Source organism: Scyliorhinus torazame, chromosome 15, assembly GCF_047496885.1.
Source record: "Scyliorhinus torazame isolate Kashiwa2021f chromosome 15, sScyTor2.1, whole genome shotgun sequence".
NCBI lineage: Eukaryota > Metazoa > Chordata > Chondrichthyes > Carcharhiniformes > Scyliorhinidae > Scyliorhinus > Scyliorhinus torazame.
Genome location: NC_092721.1, coordinates 185,117,835 through 185,139,282, shown reverse-complemented (window position 1 = coordinate 185,139,282; position 21,448 = coordinate 185,117,835). Strand labels below are relative to the sequence as shown.

The 21,448-nt window shown below is 50.8% G+C and overlaps 1 protein-coding gene across 3 annotated transcripts in view; it reads left to right on the top strand.

Moving 5' to 3' along the window:
- The window catches only part of slc9a7 (solute carrier family 9 member 7), a 205,973-nt gene that overhangs the window by 166,637 nt on the left and 17,888 nt on the right, over positions 1–21,448 (top strand). For all 3 annotated transcript variants that reach the window (XM_072477258.1, XM_072477259.1, XM_072477257.1), the window contains one exon: positions 1,372–1,454. In XM_072477258.1, coding sequence (XP_072333359.1) covers positions 1,372–1,454 — 83 coding nt within the window. The remainder of the gene's footprint in view (positions 1–1,371; positions 1,455–21,448) is intronic.

Below are 21,448 nucleotides of genomic sequence, written 5' to 3'. Positions count from 1 at the left end.
GTGGGGAGGCAGTGGCGTAGTGATATTGTCACTGGATTAGTGAACCAGAGACCCAGAGTCATGCTCTGGAGACCCAGGTTCGAATCCCGCCATGGCAGATGGTGAAATTTGAATTTAATAAAAATCTGGAATTTAAAAGTGTTAATGAAGACCATGAAACCGTTGTCAATTGTCAAAAAAATCCATCTGGTTTACTAATGTCCTTTCGGGAAGGAAATCTGTCATCCTTACCTGATCTGGCCCACATGTGACTCCAGACCCACAGCAACGTGGTTGACTCAACTGCCTCAAGGTAGGGTTGGGCAATAAATACTGGCACAGCCTGCGACTCCCACGTCCCATGAACAAATTTTTTTTTTAAAATGTAGCTGGAACCACTCATCCTAGAACCATTCTCGTGAATGCACCCCTCTAATGCCTTTGCATCTTTCCGAAACTGGAACGTTTGCTCCATTGTTGCTCACGATGACCCCTCCAATTATTGCTCCACTGGTGCCACTCGATCCCCTTGACGGTGTTCACTCTTTATTTCTTCCCTCTTGCATCCATTCCTGTTACCCCGTCGGGAACAGCTTGTAATGTCCCTGCTTCATTCCAAAACCATTCCTTCAAACCTCCTCGGTGGGAGGGGCATGTGGTATTGTCATAACTGTAAGATCTGCAAGGGTTAATGAAGTGTCTAGAGTAGCCACTGGAGGGAGCTACAGTTACAACTATATAAGGCTGTGATGCTAAGCTTTGAGAGTGTGTATGCAGTAGTTAGCTTGGGAGACAGAAGAACAGATCGTGTAAGTGAGAGCAGATCATAGTTTATATCAGTAGTGAGATTAGCTGTAGATGAGTTAGTTTAAATGTTATTAATCAACTGTGTATTCTTTAGGAGTACCTGTCGAATCCAAGTTAGTAGTGTTAATAAATTTGTAGCTTTGTTTAAATTCAAGCTATTCTGTTGTCTTTGTGAACACCATCCTGAAATAAGCAACACAAAGAACACCACAGGGCACACATGGTGTGATACTCTTTGCCTGGCCATCAAATTATTTCAAATTGCAGCTCTTGTGAAATCCCGAAGGATTGTTTTTCTATCCACGGCTGGCCGGATTTTCTGACCCTCCCTGTCCTGCCAACCGTGACGGCCAGCCCCCTCCCCCGCCCCGCCGGGTTCCCTGACGACGGAAAAGGCGGGCCATGCAAGATGCCGCAGTGGGATCTTCCGGCCTTGCCGTCGGCCAATGGCGAACCACCTCTGCTGCCGGGAAAGAGGTCGCGGGGGGGGAAATCCCGCCCGTTGTCAATTTAACGGCGCCGATCTCTCTTTAATGTGTCGGTATTTAACCTCAGTGAAAATGTATTTTTGTTCCCTTCCTCTAGGACGTTGCACACCCTGAAAGGACCAGCAGGACGAAGCAGGAAAGTGCATGGCTCTTCAGGCTGTGGTACAGCTTTGATCACAAGTATCCTTTTCATTAGCAATAAAATGGCTTCTTTGTCAGAATTCCACAGCCTTCTCTCCGTTTCAGTTGGGAGTGTTTTGTGCCCTCATGAGTTAAGATAATGTTGACCTAATTCTTACTGCGAGATTGATGGGCTTTGAAAAGTAGCTTTGAGTAATGATTTGTTATTTATTGTGTGGAACTGCTTGAGAATGAAACTGCCGACCTAATTACTGCTCGCCCTGGTCTCAAGTTGCTTGTGGCCTGCGTAATGTACGAGGAGAAGAACGGCTCCTTTTGTGTGGCTTGGGTTTTGTGGGGGAAGCGTGGGGCAATGGGATGTTATCTGTAGGCGCCGGTTGTTTGGGGCTGCATCTTGTAGATGGGTCAGTGTTGTGAGCTGTTACTCGATTCTGTTTTGGCAGTACCCTCAATAATGATGCTTGGAGATTAAACTGTAAAGAAGGCTTTATTAGGCTAATAACTATGCTACAGATTTGGACGAGAGCTGACTGCTATACAGACCATGAGGCAGGCCTTTATGTATGGCTCCCAGATGGGTGGAGCCAGAGGCGGAGTCCCCAGGGTTCCAACCCTGATCTTAAAGGGGACATCACCTTACATGATGATAAGGCAGTAACCGTTCATCACATTCACCCCCTGTTTAAAAAGGAGTCCGGCGGGGGTGAAGTGCCATCATAGGTCCATCCGTCTCGGCGGCCGGATCGTCCTCCTCGATCTCCTCAGTTCGGGCGGTGGTGCGGCGGGCACGGACGTCCCGGTTGAGGGCACATCCGGGAGCACAGCGGTCGGAGCTTCGGTCCGGGTCGGGGCAGAGGAACTAGGCAGGGCCGGGGGTAGCGGAGCCGGCGCCGGCGGGGTGTGTAAAGGGTGTGTAAAGCATCAGAGGGGCGCACGGTAGGAGCTCACCAACGGGTGGTAGGGCCGGAAGGGGGTGTGTTGTAGGGGGCGACGGGTCCTGCAGGGGAGCGGCGCAGGAAGGGGCGTCTGTGGTGAGGGATCCAGCGGGCACCAGATCCCGGAGGGAAACCGTATCTTGCCTGCCGTCGGAGTACTCCACGTAGGCGTAACTGGGGTTGGCGTGGAGCAGTCGGACCTTTTCAACTAGGGGGTCCGTTTTATGGCTCCTCGCGTGCCTCCAGAGAAGAACAGGTCCCGGAGCCGTCAGCCAAGGTGGAAGCGAGACCCCGGAGGTAGACTTCCTGGGGAAGAGAAACAATCGCTCATGAGGGATCTCATTTGTGGCCGTGCAGAGGAGTGACCTAATGGAGTGTAGGGCATCGGGTAGGACCTCCTGCCAGCGGGTAGTTGGGAGATTTCTCGACCGCAGGGCCAGAAGGACAGCCTTCCACACGGTCGCGTTCTCCCTCTCCACCTGCCCGTTTCCCCGTGGGTTATAGCTGGTCGTTCTGCTCGAGGCGATGCCTTTGCTGAGCAGATACTGACGCAGTTCATCGCTCATGAACGATGTACCCCGGTCGCTGTGGATATAAGCAGGGAAACCGAACAGGGTGAAGATGCTGTGCAGTGCCTTAATCACCGTGGCTGAGGTCATGTCAGTGCAGGGAATGGCGAATGGGAAACGGGAGAACTCATCGATGACGGTGAGGAAATAGGCATAATGGCTGGTGGACGGGAGGGGCCCCTTGAAGTCCACACTCAGTCGCTCAAAGGGGCCCGAGGCCTTCACGAGCCGAACCTTGTCTGGCCGATAGAAGTGCGGTTTGCACTCTGCACAGACCTGGCAGGCCCTGACCATGGCCTTGACCTCCTTGGTTGAGTAAGGTAGGTTGCGGGACTTGATGAAATGGACGAGCCGGGTAACCCTCGGGTGGCAGAGGTCATTGTGGATGGCTTGCAGGCGGTCCTCCTGCGCGTTGGCGCATGTGCCGCGGGACAGGGCATCTGGGGGCTCGTTGAGCTCCCCTGGACGATACTTGATATCGTACGAGTAAGTGGAGAGTTCGATCCTCCACCTCAAAATTTTATCGTTTTTTTATTTTGCCCCGTTGCGTGTTATCGAACATATAGGCGACCGACCGTTGGTCGGTGACGAGGGTAAACCTCCTACCGGCGAGGTAGTGTCTCCAGCGCCGCACAGCCTCCACAATGGCTTGTGCCTCCTTTTCAACTGCAGAGTGTCGAACCTCGGAGGCGGTGAGGGTTCGGGAGAAGAACGCTACTGGTCTGCCTCCTTGATTGAGGGTAGCAGCCAGGGCGATGTCTGATGCATCGCTCTCTACCTGGAAAGGGATGGTTTCGTCCACCGCGTGCATGGCGGCCTTGATGATGTCGGCCTTGATGCGGTTGAAGGCCAATTGAGCCTCAGCCGAGAGGGGAAAAGTGGTGGTCTTTAGGAGTGGGCGGGCTTTGTCCGCATACTTGGGGACCCACTGGGCGTAATAGGAGAAAAGCCCCAAGCACCGTTTGAGGGCCTTGAGGCTGCGGGGGAGAGGGAGTTCCTTAAGGGGGCGCATGCGGTCGGGGTCGGGACCTAGGACCCCGTCTTCCACGACATAGCCGAGGATGGCCAGCCGGGTGGTGTGGAAAACGCATTTGCCCTCGTTATAGGTCAGGTTAAGGGCTCGGGCGGTCTGGAGGAACTTTTTGAGGTTAGCGTCATGGTCCTGCTGATCATGGCCGCAGATGGTGACATTGTCCAAGTACGGGTATGTAGCCCGCAAACCGTACTGGTCCACCATTTGGTCCATCGCCCTTTGAAAGACGGAGACCCCATTTGTGACACCAAAGGGACCCTGAGGAAGTGGAAGAGCCGGCCGGCTGCTTCGAAGGCAGTACAGGGGCGGTCTTTTGGTCGGATGGGGAGCTGGTGGTAGGCAGATTTGAGGTCGACCGTGGAAAAGACTCGGTATTGGGCGATCCGATTTACCATTTCCGCAATGCGAGGAAGGGGGTACGTATCAAGCTGCGTGAATCGGTTAATGGTCTGGCTATAATCCACGACCATCCGTTTCTTCTCCCCGGACCGGACTACCACCACTTGCGCTCTCCAAGGGCTGTTGCTAGCCTCGATGACCCCCTCTCCCAGTAAACGCTGGACCTCTGACTTGATAAAAGCCATATCTTGAGCACTGTAGCGCCGGCTCCTGGTGGCGACGGGCTTACAGTCGGGAGTGAGGTTAGCGAATAGCGAGGGGGGTGCGACTTTCAGTGTCGCAAGGCAGCACACCGTGAGGGGGGGCAAGGGTCCGCCGAACTTCAGTGTCAGGCTTCGGTGGCTGCACTGGAAATCCAGTCCGAGCAGCAGGGGGGCACAGAGGTGAGGGAGGATATAAAATTTGAAACGGGTGTATTTGGCACCCTGGATCGAGAGATCCGCAATACAGTACCCCGTGATTTGTACCGAGTGGGACCCAGATGCGAGGTGCTATGGTTTGGGATGTGGGATGGGTGCGTAGGGAGCAGCGCCTTACCGTTTCAGGGTGGATAAAGCTCTCCGTGCTCCCGGAGTCGAAGAGGCATGCAGTGTCGTGCCCGTTGACCTGGACCTGCATCATGGAGTTCTGCAGGTGTTTTGGCCGAGTTTGATCGAGGGTGATCGCACCCAGTCGCGGGTAGTCGGAGTCGTAAAATGGCCGCTGCCGTTGGTCGCACGTGTCGGGTCGAGAAGATGGCCGCCGACCAGATGGCCGCTTCCATGATTCACACGAGGCTGATGACGCATCAGAAGAGGACGTGTCGGGTCGGTGCGCAGCAGCATTGCGAGGCCTGAGAGCCTGATTTTCGGGCCGGCTGTTCTTTGTTTTTCTGGCCCCTGGGTCTGGCCAGGCAGACCCTCGCAAAGTGCCCTTTCTTCACGCAGTCGCTGCAGATCGCAGAGCGGGCTGGGCAGCGTGGGCGTGGGTGCTGGTCCTGCCCGCAGAAGTAACAAGGTGTGCCCCCATGGTGAGCGGGTCGCCGCGTGGCGCAGGCCTGTAATACGGGCGAGTCTGAGGAAGGCCGGGGGGGGGGGGGGGGCTGGCAGAGTCCGCGGGGTACGTACCCAAGTTATGTCGGGCCACCTCCAGCGAGGAGGCGAGCGTTAGCGTCTCCTGAAGGTCTTTTGCCCCGTTTTCGAGCAGTCACTGCCGGATGTAGGTCAAGCTGATGCCGGACACGAAAGAATCTCTGATGAGCAGGTTCATATGGACTTCCCCTGTCACATCCTGATGGTCACAGTCCCTGGCCAGCGCGGTGAGTTTCTCAACAAACCCGTCGAGCGATTCCCCCGAGCGCTGCCGGCAGGTAGAGAGCAGATGCCGGGCGTGCACCTCATTGACGGGTTTGACAAACCGCTTGCGGAGCAACTCAATCGCTTCCTCATAAATCGTCGCCTTTTCGAGCGTGGCGGAGATTCTGTGACTCACCCGGGCGTGGAGTAGACGCAGCTTGCGTGGCCCCAGGATGGGAGTCTCTGCGGAGTCCAGGTAGGCCTCGAAGCACCGCAGCCAGTATTTAAAAATTTCCTTTGCCTCCGGCGTTCGTGCTTCCAGATTGAGCTTCTCTGGTTTTAGGCCTGCGTCCATCCTGAATCTAGTTTAGCCTAATAAATTGAGGTACCCTCAATAATGATGCTTAGAGATTAAACTGTAAAGAAGGCTTTATTAGGCTAATAACTATGCTACAGATTTGGACGAGAGCTGACTGCTATACAGACCATGAGGCAGGCCTTTATGTATGGCTCCCAGATGGGCGGAGCCAGAGGCGGAGTCCCCAGGGTTCCAAGCCTGGTCTTAAAGGGGACATCACCTTAGATGATGATAAGGCAGTAACCGTTCATCACAAGTATTTAGGCTGAACTTTCCCTCCAGAGGTGGACGTTTCGTCACCTTTGGGTGGAATGAATTTGTGGCTGGATATCCTTTTACTTCTGTTCTGTTCTGCAAGAAACCTAAAATGAGTGGGAACATCTCATTCCACGTGCAACAAAACCCTGAAGCTTCAATACAAAATGAGATATTGTTTTAAGATTGCATCAACTTGCAGGTAACTGTAAGAAAAAAACAATTCAATCTCAATGTTTTCTGACCGGTTAAATTCATCAAAAGCTCTGAATCTTCTCAACCTCCAGTTAAGGATATTGATGCTGCTAAACCTACTGGGCGGGATTTCTTATGCTGATTTATTTTTCTTCTCTTTTCATTCTCTGTCGCTGTGTCTGTCTCCCCCCCTCGCTGTGTCTGTCTCCCCCCCCCTCGCTGTGTCTGTCTCCCCCCCTCGCTGTGTCTGTCTCCCCCCCTCGCTGTGTCTGTCTCCCCCCCCTCGCTGTGTCTGTCTCCCCCCCCCTCGCTGTGTCTGTCTCCCCCCCTCGGTGTGTCTGTCTCCCCCCCTCGCTGTGTCTGTCTCCCCCCCTCGCTGTGTCTGTCTCCCCCCCTCGCTGTGTCTGTCTCCCCCCCCCTCGCTGTGTCTGTCTCCCCCCCCTCGCTGTGTCTGTCTCCCCCCCTCGCTGTGTCTGTCTCCCCCCCTCGCTGTGTCTGTCTCCCCCCCTCGCTGTGTCTGTCTCCCCCCCCTCGCTGTGTCTGTCTCCCCCCTCGCTGTGTCTGTCTCCCCCCCCTCGCTGTGTCTGTCTCCCCCCCCTCGCTGTGTCTGTCTCCCCCCCCTCGCTGTGTCTGTCTCCCCCCCCTCGCTGTGTCTGTCTCCCCCCCCTCGCTGTGTCTGTCTCCCCCCCTCGCTGTGTCTGTCTCCCCCCCTCGCTGTGTCTGTCTCCCCCCCTCGCTGTGTCTGTCTCCCCCCCTCGCTGTGTCAGTCTCCCCCCCTCGCTGTGTCAGTCTCCCCCCCTCGCTGTGTCTGTCTCCCCCCCCTCGCTGTGTCTGTCTCCCCCCCTCGCTGTGTCTGTCTCCCTCGCTCTCCCCCTCGCTCGGTCTGCCTCCCTCGCTCTCCCCCTCGCTCGGTCTGCCTCCCTCGCTCTCCCCCTCGCTCGGTCTGCCTCCCTCGCTCTCCCCCTCGCTCGGTCTGCCTCCCTCGCTCTCCCCCTCGCTCGGTCTGCCTCCCTCGCTCTCCCCCTCGCTCGGTCTGCCTCCCTCGCCCACCCCCTCGCTCGGTCTGCCTCCCTCGCTCTCCCCCTCGCTCGGTCTGCCTCTCTCGCTCTCCCCCTCGCTCGGTCTGCCTCCCTCGCTCTCCCCCTCGCTCGGTCTGCCTCCCTCGCTCTCCCCCTCGCTCGGACTGCCTCCCACGCTCTCCCCCTCGCTCGGTCTGCCTCTCTCGCTCTCCCCCTCGCTCGGTCTGCCTCTCTCGCTCTCCCCCTCGCTCGGTCTGCCTCTCTCGCTCTCCCCATCATCTCTCCTTCTCTCTCTCCCTCCCTCTCTCCCTCTCTCCCTCCCTCTCCCTCTCTCCCACCCTCCCTCTCTCCCACCCTCCCTCTCTCCCACCCTCGCCCCCCTCGCTGTGTCTCTCTCCCCCTCCCCGCTGTGTCTGTCTCCCCCTCCCCGCTGTGTCTGTCTCCCCCCCCCCCCCCTGCCCCACCAGCACGGCATTGTGGGACCTGCTCCTTCCAAATTTCTTTTGGAACATAGAACAGTACAGCATAGTACAGGCCCTTCAGCCCACGATGTGCCGACCATTTATCCTAATCTATGATCAACCTAACCTACACCCCTTCAATTTGCTGCTGTTCATGTGCCTGTCTAAGAGTCGCTTAAATGTCCCGAATGACTCTGACTCCACCACCTCCGCTGGCAGTGCATTCCACACACCCACCACTCTGTGTAAAGAATCACCCTCTGACATCTCCCCTATACCTTCCTCCAATCACCTTAAAATCACCTTGTGACAGCCATTTCCACCTAACTTTTCCAAGTTGCTAGCAATACTGCGGAGAAGTTGCCATTGGAGCCAGTGGCTTCAACATCGCTTTTCCCGCCCGCTGCGATACTCTACAGAAAAATAGAAAAACTCCGCCCTTGATTGCTGTCAATTAAAAATGCAGATTATGAACCCTTTGAGAGAGGACCCATCAGAATAAATGCCTGACCAAAGTTTTCCTCTTCTATGGAGCCATCTCTTGCCCCAGACCTCTCCCTTACTGAGTTTTCTCAATATTAACTTGCTTAATGCCACCCGTAAGCCCCCAAAACCCTCTAAATTTACTTTCAAGAAAATCCCTGGCTTTGCTCCCCACTTTCATGGCCCTCTTGTGTGTGTGCCCACCTGCTCGAATGAAAATCCTGCCCCACCGGACCGTGGCATTGAGAGAAGCCAACGCGCTTCCCGATGCCCGGCAAAATAAGCACTGGCTGGATCAGAAGCTGGACTTTAGCCTGCGTCGCTCAGCAGCCATCTTCTTGCCAACCCGCCTCCATTTGATCTTAATAGGTCTTTAGTCACGCACACCACTCGTGCTTGCTGATTCATCCTGGCTCGGCAAGTATTGGTGTCATTGTCCCACTTTCTGCATCTGAAACATAAGCATGTTTCATAACGGGGCAAGAAACTCAATGACCGTGATTCGCACCTCCTGCCAACCCACATCCTCCGCCTCTGTAGCAGAAGCTGAACCGCAGAGCCGGCTAAAATGTAACAAAACACTAAAACATCTCGGGGATGAAAGTTTGAACCACTTTGTTTTTGCCCACCGGTGTACGAATCCGCAAACCATTTAGGAATAAAAAGAAAGCAAACAAAATCCTCACCCGCACAAGGTAAAACCAAACCCTAACCCCACTCCCCTTGCACACTTCATCTGCAAATTCTTTTTTTTTAAAAAAAGGAATATATGAATTCCTGACCGGATAAGCACCCGCCTCCACACTTAATTCTTTAAACCGCTTGCTGCATTCGCTGCCTCTTGGTAATCATTCTCTTGCTTTCTGCGTCCTGTTTCTCCCGCCTCTCAGCCATTCGATTTGTATTGTAGACTCTGTACAAGTGTAACATTGGGACATTTCATGCGTCCACCTTCGTAACCTATGGATATTTTTGTGAGGGTAACAAAGAATCTAGCACAGGATTCTTTATGCAAAGTAATTTCCTGTGCTTCAGATCCTGTGCTTCAGATCTGTGTCAGCTGAAGCTGATGTATTGAATTAAGATGGCAGTTTTGCTCTATGCAAATGAAGTCCTTTTAACTTTATATTTAAAAACATTTAGAGTACCCAATTCATTTTTTCCAATTAAGGGGCAATTTATTGTGGCCAATCCACTTACCCTGCACATTTTTGGGTTGCGGGGGTGAAACCCACGCAGACATGGGGAGAACGTGCAAACTCCACACGGGACAGTGACCCAGGGTCGAGATTCGAACCCGGATCCTCAGCGCCGTGAGACAGCAATGCTAGCCACTGTGCCACCGTGCTGCCCTCCAGCACGGGTTTGTAGAGCCAGACAGAAAGTAACTTTATTTACAACAATATATACACAGGAGCAGTAGTTCACTACTGGTTCCCTCTCCAGCCGGTATCACACTGGCCAACTCTATTTATACAGCTGCACTGCTAATGATTGTCCCATCCTCCTGCCCCCTCATTGAAAGAGCTCATATTCCTCAAGGAACTTGGGGTAACCGGTTGTCCCCAGCCAATAGGATACAGGCAGGTTATTACAAATATCTAAATTTAAACCAACCCAAATAATATCCATATCATAGTTATGCATAAATATTTACAAACCATTGATCTAATTTGCTGTATTGTATCTCAAACATTTCAATCTGTAATACTGATGAGTGGAAATTTTCCCCCAATTAAGTATTGGGAAGACTGAAGCCATGGCCGCTGGGCCAAAATCCTGGAGTTCCCTCCCTAGCAGCACTATGGGTGTGCCTACACCATATGGACCGCAGCAGTTCAGGGAGGCAGCTCACCACCACCTCCTCAGGGGCAATTAGGAAAGGGCAGTGAATGCTGGCCTCGCCTGAGAAGCCCACATTCCTGGACTGATGTTTTTTTTTTAAGTGAAAGAAATGTAGAGGGGTCTAGGGAGGGAATTCTAGAGCTTCGGTCCAAGGCTTCCCAAGCCAAGATGAGTGATTAAAATTGGGAATGTTTAATAGCCCAGATCTAGAGGAACCGACTCGATCTCTGTCCCTGGCTGAACCAGACTGTTTGCGATTGAAGTGTGATATTTCATTCTGAGATACCGCATTCTCATTATCTCCTCCTCCTCCTTCTCTCTCTTTCCCCCTCCCCACCTTCGTTATATTGCCCAGCTCTTGCCTCGCAAAATCTCTTTAACCTCTCTTTCAGCCCCACGACCTCCTGGACCTCTGCACTCCTCAGGATCTGGCCTATGAACATTCCAAACTTCAACCACTCACCACTGCCGGCCCTGCCTCGGGCAGAAGCTCTAGAATTCCCTCCCTACATCTCTCTGCCTTTTCTTTCCATCTTTTTCTTCTTTTAGGTTGCTCCTGGAAACACACTGCTTCGGCCAAGTTTTTGACCATCTTTTTTTGTGACTACTTGGTGTCAAGTTTTGTGGCATTATGTTTCTTTGGAGTGCCTTGGGGTGTTTTATTATATCAAAGGTGCCATATGAATACTAGATTGTCATTGCTGTTTTCCCTGAAAATGTCCTTTTGTATCTGATTGGGACACGGGGCACCACAATGGTTTGGATGCTGCAGTAGATTAAACATGAAACTTTTTTTTGCAAAAATAGATTATGTATCACCAGCAGTGCAGACGTATGAGTAATTTCCTGTGCTTCAGATCTCTATCTGTTTTTCACGCGTACCGTGTAAGCTGAAGCTGATGTATTGAATTAAGATGGCAGATATTGCGAACGCTGCTTTAGTTTCAGGACTCTATCAATATTTGTAGTTCTCTGCATTGCCGTGTCTTGAATTTCACCAAGAGATTTCAGTTCCTTCCTCTTTTTGTTGAATTTGTTTGCACAATAAGCATTGCTCAGTTGAGGAGGCCTGGTGCAGGTTAACTTTCAGCATTTATTTACTCTGTCATGCGATGTGGACATCACTGGCAAGGCCAGCATTTGTTGCCCATCCCTTATTGCCCTCACTTGCCCATTTCAGAGGCAGGTAACAGACAACCACATTCTGTGGGTCTGGAGTTTGTGTAGGCCAGGCCAGGTAAGGACGGCAGATTTCCTCTCCTAAAGTGAGCCAGATGGGTTTTTATGACAATCGACAACAATGTCGTGGGCACCATCACTGAGACCAGCTTTTAATTCCAAATGTTATTAATTGAATTCAAATCACACCAGCTTACGTGTTGGGATTTGAGAGCATGGGCGCAATTCTCCCATCGGGAGTCCAAGTGCCGCCGCCAGAGTGAAAACCGGAGTGTTTCACTCCGGCGTCGGAGCCCGCTCCCAGCCCCCTATTCTCCCGCCCCTTTGGGGCTAGGAGCGGCGTTGCATCATTTACACGGGCCGGGCCTTGGCGCCGCGTAAAAGCGGCGCCGCGTAAATGACGTCACCCGCGCATGCGCGGTTGCCGTCCTCCCCGAGGCTGCCCCGCAAGAAGATGTCAGATGGATCTTGCGTGGCGGCGGAGGAAAGGAGGTCCTCCTTCAGAGAGGCCGGCCCGCCGATTGTGGGCACCGATCGCGGGCCAGACCCCATTTGAGGCCCCCCCACTCACCGGTACAGGAACCCCCCAGCGTTCCCGCGCTGTTCCCGCCGGCAGCGACCAGGTGTGGACGGCGCCGGCGGGAACCCGTCTTATTGGGCAGGCTGCTTGACCCATTCGGTCCGGAGAATCGCCGCTCGCCCGATGCAAACGGCGAGCGGCGATTCTCCCAGCGGCCAGCCGTGATTCTCACCGCGCCAGTTTGGGGGGGAGAATCGCGTGCGGGCATCGGGGCGGCATGGCGGGACACGCGCGGCGCCCTGGCGATTCTCCCGCGTGGCGGGGGAGAGAATTCCGCCCCTTGTCCCCGGGACATTTAGCCTGGGCCTCCAGATTACTAATCCAGTGATATTACCATGACAACATTGTCTCCCCCAGTCAAACAAAAAGCATTGTCCATCAATGTTACTTCCTAATCACTGGGAATTATGATCGGGAGAAGAAATAATCTAGGCTCCTCCAGAAGTTTAGTTTCAATAAGGAAGTCAGTAACTCGATCTGTGGGTATATATTCCACAGTCACATCACACAACACTTTGATTTGACGTATCAGAGCACCATTGTGTTGTCCCAATGTGCCATCCACTATCGGCTGACGTTATCCATTTTAAAAAGCTGCATCGCGGTTTTCCCTCTCAGACCCCCGGGTTGCCTTTCCTCCCCTCAGACGGTCTGTCATCACATCTTAGTTATCCTTATAATGTAACAGTCTGAATCGCCAGAACTACCTCTGCCTTTCCAATAAATTGCCTTTTGAAGATGTGGTGCAGGGCATATTATATATTCCGAGTGGGGACCTAATGAATTGTTAATCCATATTTTTTAAATTAGTGCTCCTGTTAAAGTGAGTTTGAGGGTCATGGCCGTTTTTAACAGTAGCATTTTTAGTTTTAGGTGATTTAAGTTTTGACAACTGAAATTCACTCAATGAACTCATCTGCCAGACTAGCTTTGCCAACCTGATTCACCCAATCTTCATGCAGGTTGAAGTCACCCATGATTATTGTGGTTAGGCCATTGATTACCCACAGATTGGTAATGTTTAACCTTTTATTGTCCACGGAATAAAACTTTAAAATGGGCAATTAAAATCGAGGATTTGCACGAGATATGCAGATATCTCGGAGATTTGTAATGCTGCAGGAAGTTACGGAGACGAGGAGAGAGGAGGCTATGGAGAGATTTGAAAGCAAGGATGAGATTGCAAATTGCGGTGTTGTTTAAGCGGGAGCCAGTGTAGTTCAGTGAACACGGGGATGATGTCAAGTTTACAGAGGCCAAGGGCAGCATGGTGGCGCAGTGGTTAGCACTGGGACTACGGCGCTCAGGACCCGGGTTCGAATCCCGGCCCTGGGTCACTGTCCGTGTGGAGTTTGCACATTCTCCCCGTGTCACCCCCCACAGCCCAAAAGATGTGCAGGTTAGGTGGATTGGCCATGCTAAATTGCCCCTTAATTGGAAAAAAAATAATTGGGCACTATAACATTTTTTTAAAAGTTTACAGAGGCCAGCCAGGAGTGCGTTGGACTCGTTGAGACTGAGGGAGGCACGGTGGTGCAGTAGTTAGCACTGCTGCCTCACTGTGCCAAGGACCCAGGTTCGATCCTGGGCTCCGGTCACTGTTCGTGTAGAGTTTGCCCATTCTCCCCGTGTCTATGGGTTTCACCCCCACAACCCAAAGATATGCAGGATAGGTGGATTGGCCATGCTAAAATTGCCCCTTGGTTGGAACAAAAATGAATTGGGTACACTTAAATTTATTTTTTAAAAAGGGATTGTTAAAACTGGAGGTGACAAGGGCACAAATGAGGGTTTAAATTGTGGCACGGTGGGACAGTGGTTAGCACTGCTGCCTTACAGCACCAGGGACCCGGGTTCAATTCCGATCTCTGGTGACTTTGTGGAGTTTGCACTTTCTTTTTGTGTCTGACTGGGTTTCCTTCGGGTGCTGTGGTTTACTGCCACGCTCCAAAGATGTGCCGGTAAGGTGGATTGGCCACGCGGAACTGCCCTTTGTGTTCCAAGGTTCGGTGGGGGGCAGGGGAGCGGGCTCTTTTGGAGGGTCGATGTAGATACGATGGGCCGAATGGCCTTCTTCACTGTCGGGATTCTATGGAAATGTGCTCTATAACTCAAACAGCAGAATGGTTCAGACCAAAGACTCCTCCAGCATCATGGGATCTTTTACATCCACCTGAACAGGCAGATAGGTCTCCGACACTGCGGCGCTCCCCTCGGTACTGCAGCGCTCCCCTCGGTGCTGCGGCGCTCCCCTCGGTGCTGCGGCGCTCCCCTCGGTGCTGCGGCGCTCCCCTCGGTGCTGCGGCGCTCCCCTCGGTGCTGCGGCGCTCCCCTCGGTGCTGCGGCGCTCCCCTCGGTGCTGCGGCGCTCCCCTCGGTGCTGCGGCGCTCCCCTCGGTGCTGCGGCGCTCCCCTCGGTGCTGCGGCGCTCCCCTCGGTGCTGCGGCGCTCCCCTCGGTGCTGCGGCGCTCCCCTCGGTGCTGCGGCGCTCCCCTCGGTGCTGCGGCGCTCCCCTCGGTGCTGCGGCGCTCCCCTCGGTGCTGCGGCGCTCCCCTCGGTGCTGCGGCGCTCCCCTCGGTGCTGCGGCGCTCCCCTCGGTGCTGCGGCGCTCCCCTCGGTGCTGCGGCGCTCCCCTCGGTGCTGCGGCGCTCCCCTCGGTGCTGCGGCGCTCCCCTCGGTGCTGCGGCGCTCCCCTCGGTGCTGCGGCGCTCCCCTCGGTGCTGCGGCGCTCCCCTCGGTACTGCGGCGCTCCCCTCGGTACTGCGGCGGAGGATCATGGTTTTTGTGCTTCTGTATTTGGAATAGGCTATATGTCCAACTGAGTCTGCTCCACAATTCAGTGGGATCATAGCTGATCATCTAGAATACAATACTGCAGAGCAGAAGGAGACCAATTGGCCCATCAAGACTGCATCTTAAAAGGAATGTTGATTGCGTGCCTCCCGTTGATTGTACCGCGCAGTATGTTCTGGTGTTCTGAGCAAAGCCGCACACCTACGCACCTTAGAGGGAGCATGGCTCTTCACAGTCAGTTCCTGCTATCTCACATGTAGTGACTCTAATACACTTAAATTAAAATTTTTAAAATCGGCTGTAATCCAGTAAGGCCGTATTGACCGTTCTAGCCAATTTTGTTGCCTCTCTAATTGCTTCACCTGGATTTTAGTTTGATTGCTTTTTGGAAAGAGTCCATTTCTCAGTTTTCGGGCGTGTCGGCGATTCTATCCTTCTGGGATAGTGAAGAAAAGCCGCCCCTCTGCTGGATTATATGAGAATCAGACCTTGCAGTAAAGGACATTTGCACATGGTGTGACTTAAGCACCAGCTACTTCCTGTTAAAATACCAGCTCTGCTTGTGTTGGCCGGCATGAAGAAGGCGGCAACCATTGCGAACATTAAACTGTTTGCTCTTTCCAGAAACACCAGAGTTCAAGTCCAATTCATGTCTTGTTTTTGACAAATATTTGGGGATTAGTGAAGATGTTACATGATTCTCCTTGGCCCTCCCTGACCCTATTTTGAAATGATTCTACGTTCTGGCTTATGTTTTGGCATGTTACAAAACTTGCCAAAGTAACCCCAAAAGGTGAAACACAATAATAACTTCGCGTAGGTGGAAGAATAGTTTATAATCTGCAGATGCTCGTTAGTATAGTGGTTAGTATCCCCGCCTGTCACGCGGGGTTCAATTCCCCAACGGGGAATTCATAGCACCAGGGTCCCAGGTTCGATTCCCGGCTTGGGTCACTGTCTGTGCGGAGACTGCACGTTCTCCCAGTATCTGCGTGGGTTTCCTCCGGGTGCTCCCACAAGTCCCGAAAGATGGGCTGTTAGGTCATATGGACGTTCTGAATTCTCCCTCCGTGTACCCGAACGGGCGCCTGAATGTGGTGACTAGGGGTTTTTCACGGTAACCTCATTACAGTGTTAATGTAAGATCACATGTGACAATAAAGATTATTATTATTATCACAAAGATTAGTGAACAGCACTTTATGTAGCAACTTGGAATGCAATTTCACACCTTCACTTCACGCACTGTTTATTTCCCCCCCCCCCCCCAAAAAAAAAACCACAAGTTGCTTCACAGGAGCATCATTGACAAAATATGACATGGTGCTGCTTAAGGAAATTCTAGATCAGATGGCCAAAAGTTTGGTCGAACCTGTGGTTTAGGGTAGTCAAATCTAGATGTAACAAATGAACACATGATAAGATTATGACTGTCCAACAATGTGAGGCAAAAACATTTGCTGTTTCTCTGGGGGATTTTTGAGTAGCTGAATTTATGCCTGATGAGGAGAAGTGATCAGGAATCACTTTCTTTCTCACTCCTTGATTGATCATAACAGGGTTTACGTTTATGTGCTGATTACGAAGAACTCCATCCAACAGGTTTTCTTGAGTTTAAACACAAGTCCTTATTGTGCTAAAAAGTGCACTTTGGTAAATGTGTAAAAACATTCAAAAAGGTAAACACGTGACAGGTCAGTAGGGTAACATCTGGGTGGGTGGTAGATGGATAGAGTGATGAAATTGGATCACGGGGGATTTGGGTGAGAGGTTTGGGTGATGGTTGCGTGAGGGGCCTAGTCAGGCATGGGGAGGTCGGTGGGATGTGGTGAGTAGTTGGGTGGTGGGGCGAGTCAGAGGGTCAATGGTCAGAAAGGCATGGATAGACGGGTGTTGGGGGTGAGTCAAATCGGGTTTGAGGGGATTGGGGTCAGGGCTGTTGGGTAGTGGGGGCCAGTCAGGTTGGGGGGGTGGTAGTCAAAGGATCAGGGGGTGGAGGGGGGGTCAGTGTAGAATGATGGGGGTGGGGGAGTCAGTTGTTGAGTTATCTAGGAATTATTAGATTCTGTCGGATATTTCTGTCTAACATTCTCTGGGTAACCATTCCAGGAACTAAGTCAAAATTGTCTGAAGTTGGGGAGCAATGGAATTGCCTTCAAACTTCCAGGCAATTCCCAGAGTGGTTGTGTTGAGATCCCCGAAGGGTTCCTTTGTGCATCTTGATGGGTACATCCAAGTCTCCAGCTATCCAGAGGCTGCAAGATCTGGGCTGATATATCAGAGGGGCGGAACCATTGAATCAGGCAGCTAGGTCTCCGACACTGCAGCACTCGGTACAGTGCAGAAGGAGGCCATGCGACCCGGGTCTGCACCGGCCCTTGGAAAGAGCACCCCACTTAAGCTCACACCTCTATCCCCGTAACCCAGAAACCCCTCCTAACCTTATTGGACAGTAAGGTCAATTTATCATGGCCAATCCACCTAACCTGCACATCTTTGGACTGTGGGAGGAAACCAGAGCACCCGGAGGAAACCCACGCACACACGGGGAGAACGTGCAGACTCCGCACAGGCAGTGACCCATGCTGGGAATCGAACCTGGGACCCTGGAGCTGTGAAGCAACTGTGCTAACCACTGTGCTGCTGTGCCGCCCAAACCATAGATCATCATCTAAAAGCAATTTGAAAAGAAGTGCTGAGAGCTGCAAGGATAATCGCAAATTTAAAGGAAGTTAAATTTTCAACTTGCTTGTGTTCCAAGTTCCCATTGGCACAGCTGCTTCACAGATGTTTATCCTCATTGAATTGAAGGGTCATGTTGTAATTTTTTGGGATTGCTTTCAAAAGAAGCATCATTCGTTCTTGGAACAATGACTTGAATATGATTTACTAGACTATCCAACATGCTGAAACTTTACAAGCAGGGTGTTGTTTCTGAATGGCTTTGTAGATTCAAGTAAAGATAACATTCACTGGTTACTGCTAACCAGTGGGATGAGTAACTAAGTGATTTTATTTTCTGTGCTTTTGGAAAACGATGGCCTTTCTTGAAACCATCGGATTCTGTTTCTTCATGTTGGTGGAAAGTATTTATTTTGGTCAGCAAGCTAGTTCTTCGTTAAATATTGTCATCAACCTACTCAACATAAACATTGTTGAGATGGCGCACAGGTAAACTGCTGCACATGTGTTAACCAGTGGAGTCTCTGAGTTTAATTTTGTCCATAGCTGCTTCTGCTCACTCAGCTACGTTGGCCCCCAGCTCAATCATTGCCTTGATTTGAAAATTCTCATCCTCTTGTTCAAATCCCTTCATGGTCTCACCCTTCTCTACCTGCGTGACCTCCTCAAGATCTCTGCTCCTCCTGGTGCATCCCCCACACCCTTCGCCCCACCATTGGGCACCCTGCCTTCACTAGATTTACCAGAATGTTGCCTGGAATGGAGGGAAGATCTTATGAGGAAAGGCTGAAGTGACTTAATTGAGGCATGCAAGATGATCAGAGGATTGGATAGGGTGGACAGTGAGGGCCTTTTTCCTCGGATGGTGATGTCTAGCACGAGGGGACATAGCTTTAAATTGAGGGGAGATAGATATAAGACAGATGTCAGAGGTAGGCTCTTTACTCAGAGAGTAGTAAGGGCGTGGAATGCCCTGCCTGCAACAGTAGTGGACTCTCCAACAATAAGGGCATTCAAATGGTCATTGGTTAGACATATGGATGATAAGGGAATAGTGTAGATGGGCTTTTGAGTGGTTTCACAGGTCGGCGCAACATCGAGGGCCGAAGGGCCTGTACTGCGCTGTAATGTTCTACGTTCTATCTTGTCTAGCCCTCCTTAATCCTAAGCACCTCTCCTCTTTATGGAGACTCTGTAGTGCTCTGTAGTCCTGCTAGACTGTTTCACAGGGCATTTAAGTGTTTTGGGTCTGGAATCACGTGTAGGGCAGATCAGGTGAGGATGGCAGATTTCTTTCACGAAAAGGCATTGATTAGTTGTGGACATGATGGATCTTAACAACAATTGAAGATGGTTTCATCATCACTATTACAAAGACTAGCTTTTTAATTCCAGGTTTATTGAATTCCACCAGCTGCCATGGTGGCACTCCAAAGGTCGAGGCTGGGCCTCCAGATTACAAGCCCAGAGACATTACCACGACATCACCCTTAACTCTTCATAACCAAGCTCTTAATCACCCGTCCAGATATTTGGATCAGCATCTATTATTGTTTGATATTGCTCCTTAAAGTGCCTTTGGATGTTTTGTTGTTTTTCAAATGTTGGAAACATGCGAATATTCAATATTTTTCAAATAACATGTTCCCAGGGATGGGAGCTTTAGTTATGAAGAGGAACTCCAGAAACTGGATTTTTGATTTTCATCAGACCAAGTAAGGCGAAGGGGCGATCCAGTTGACCTAGTCAAAATTGAAATTACGATGATCAGGACAGGAATAGACCTGTTCCACCATTTAGTTACATCCCGGCTGGTCATCCACAACGCCACTTTCCCACACTATGCCTCTATCCCCTGATGTCCTCAATCTCCAGAAATCTATCGATTTTTGTCTTGAACGTACTCCATGATTGAGCTTCCACAGCCCCTGGGTAGAGGGTTCCAAAGATTCACCACCCTCTGAGTGAAGAAATTTCTCCTCCTCTCAGTATTTGATGGCTTTATGCTGGGATCATGTCCCCTGGTTTTAGACTCCCCAGCCAGGGGAAACATCCTGTCTACATCTAACTTGTCACTCCCGGTAAGAATTTTGTATGGTTCAATGAAGCCGCCCCTCATTCTTCGAAACTGTAGGGAATGCTGAGCCAGTCTCCTCACTTTTTCATAACACAATCCCACCATCCCAGGGATTAATCTGGAGGACCTCCGTTGTACCAACTCTATGGCAAGTTCATCCCTCCTTAGAGAAGGGGGACCAAGACCTTACACAATACTCCAGCTGAGGATGTCTCACCAAGCCTCTGTACAACTTCAGCAAGACATCTTTAAACTTGTACTCAAAAATGTCATGAAGGCCAACATACCATTTGCGTTCCTAATTGCTTGCTGCACCTCGATGCTAACTTTTAGTGACACATGAACGAGGACACCCAGGTCCCTTTTGGATAACTGCACTTCCCAACCTCTCACTATTTAAGAAATATTCTGCCTTCCTGTTTTTTCTACCAAAGTGGATGCCCTCCATGTATTCACGTTATATTCCATCTGCCAAGTCTTTGCTCACTCATATAGCCTCTCTAAGCCCTCTTGAAGCTTCCTTGCTTCCTCCTCACAACTTACATTGCCACTCAGTTAGGTGCCATCAGCAAATTTGGAAACATTACAAAGGATCCCCACATCCAAATCATTTATATAGATTGCAAACAGCTGGGAATCCAGCACTGATCCTTGCAGTACCCCTGTATTCCTGAGAATCATCGGTTTATTTCTATCCTTTGCTTTCTATCTGTTAACCAATTCTCAATCCATTCTTTCCCCCAATCCCATACACTAAATTTATTTACTAACACCCTGTGGGGGACTGTATCAAAGGCCTTCTGAAAATCCAAATACACCACATCCACTGGTTCTCCGTTATCAAGTAACATCCTCAAAAAACTCCAAACAGGTTTGTCAAACATGATCTCTCTTTTATGAACCCATATTGACGCTGCCCAATTTGACCATACTTTTCTAAATGTCCAATTATTACATCCTTCATACGATTCTAACATTTTACCTACTACTGATGTAAAATGTAAAACTGTCAGGTCTGTAGTTCTTCATTCTCCCTTCTTAAATAGTGGAGTTACATTTGCTATTTTCCTGTTGCAGGAACCTTTCCAGAATCAGTAGAATTTTGAACAATAACCACCAATTCATTCACTATCTCTGTGGCCACCTCCTTCAACGCTCTGGGATGAAGCTCATCTGGTCCAGGGTATTTATCAACCTTCAATCCACTTAATTTTTCAAGTACTCCCTTTTTATTAATACTAATTCCGTAGTTTCACAAGTCCCTTAGTTGTCCAGTATTTCTGGCAGATTTTCAGTATCTTCTTCTAAGAAGACAGGCACAAAGGGAACTGTTTTGCTTCTCTGCTATAAATTCTCCTGTCCCCACCTGGAAGTCCACGTTTGTGGGCGCACCGCATTGACTCCAGCTGCCACTTGAGCTCCGATAGCCATTTATGCAGCTGGTGACACATCCTGCACGTAATTTAGGTCACCAGTTGGGTCCATCATTTCCCACATACTACAGGACACATGACCGAGGTGCCCTACTATGCTTTCACTTTCGTTCGCTAAAATAACTCGAGGTGAACTATTTCCATTGGTGAGTGCTTTGATATCTCGAACTAAATTTAAGATTACAAATAACAGAACAAAACAAGTAACATTTATATAGAGCCTTTAACGTTAAATATCGTGCTGTATCAAAGAAGCACTGTCAAGCAAAATTTGACAGTTATGAGTAATATTAGGATAGGTGACCGAACTTGGTCAAATAAATCAGTTTTAAGGACATCTTACAGGAAAAGATAAGAGGTAGAGACAGGGTTTATGGAGAAAATTACAGAGCTTCGAGCCTTGGCAGCTGAAGGCACCACTGTCAAAGGAGAGGGATTAAAATCTGACCAGAGTTTTGGAAGCA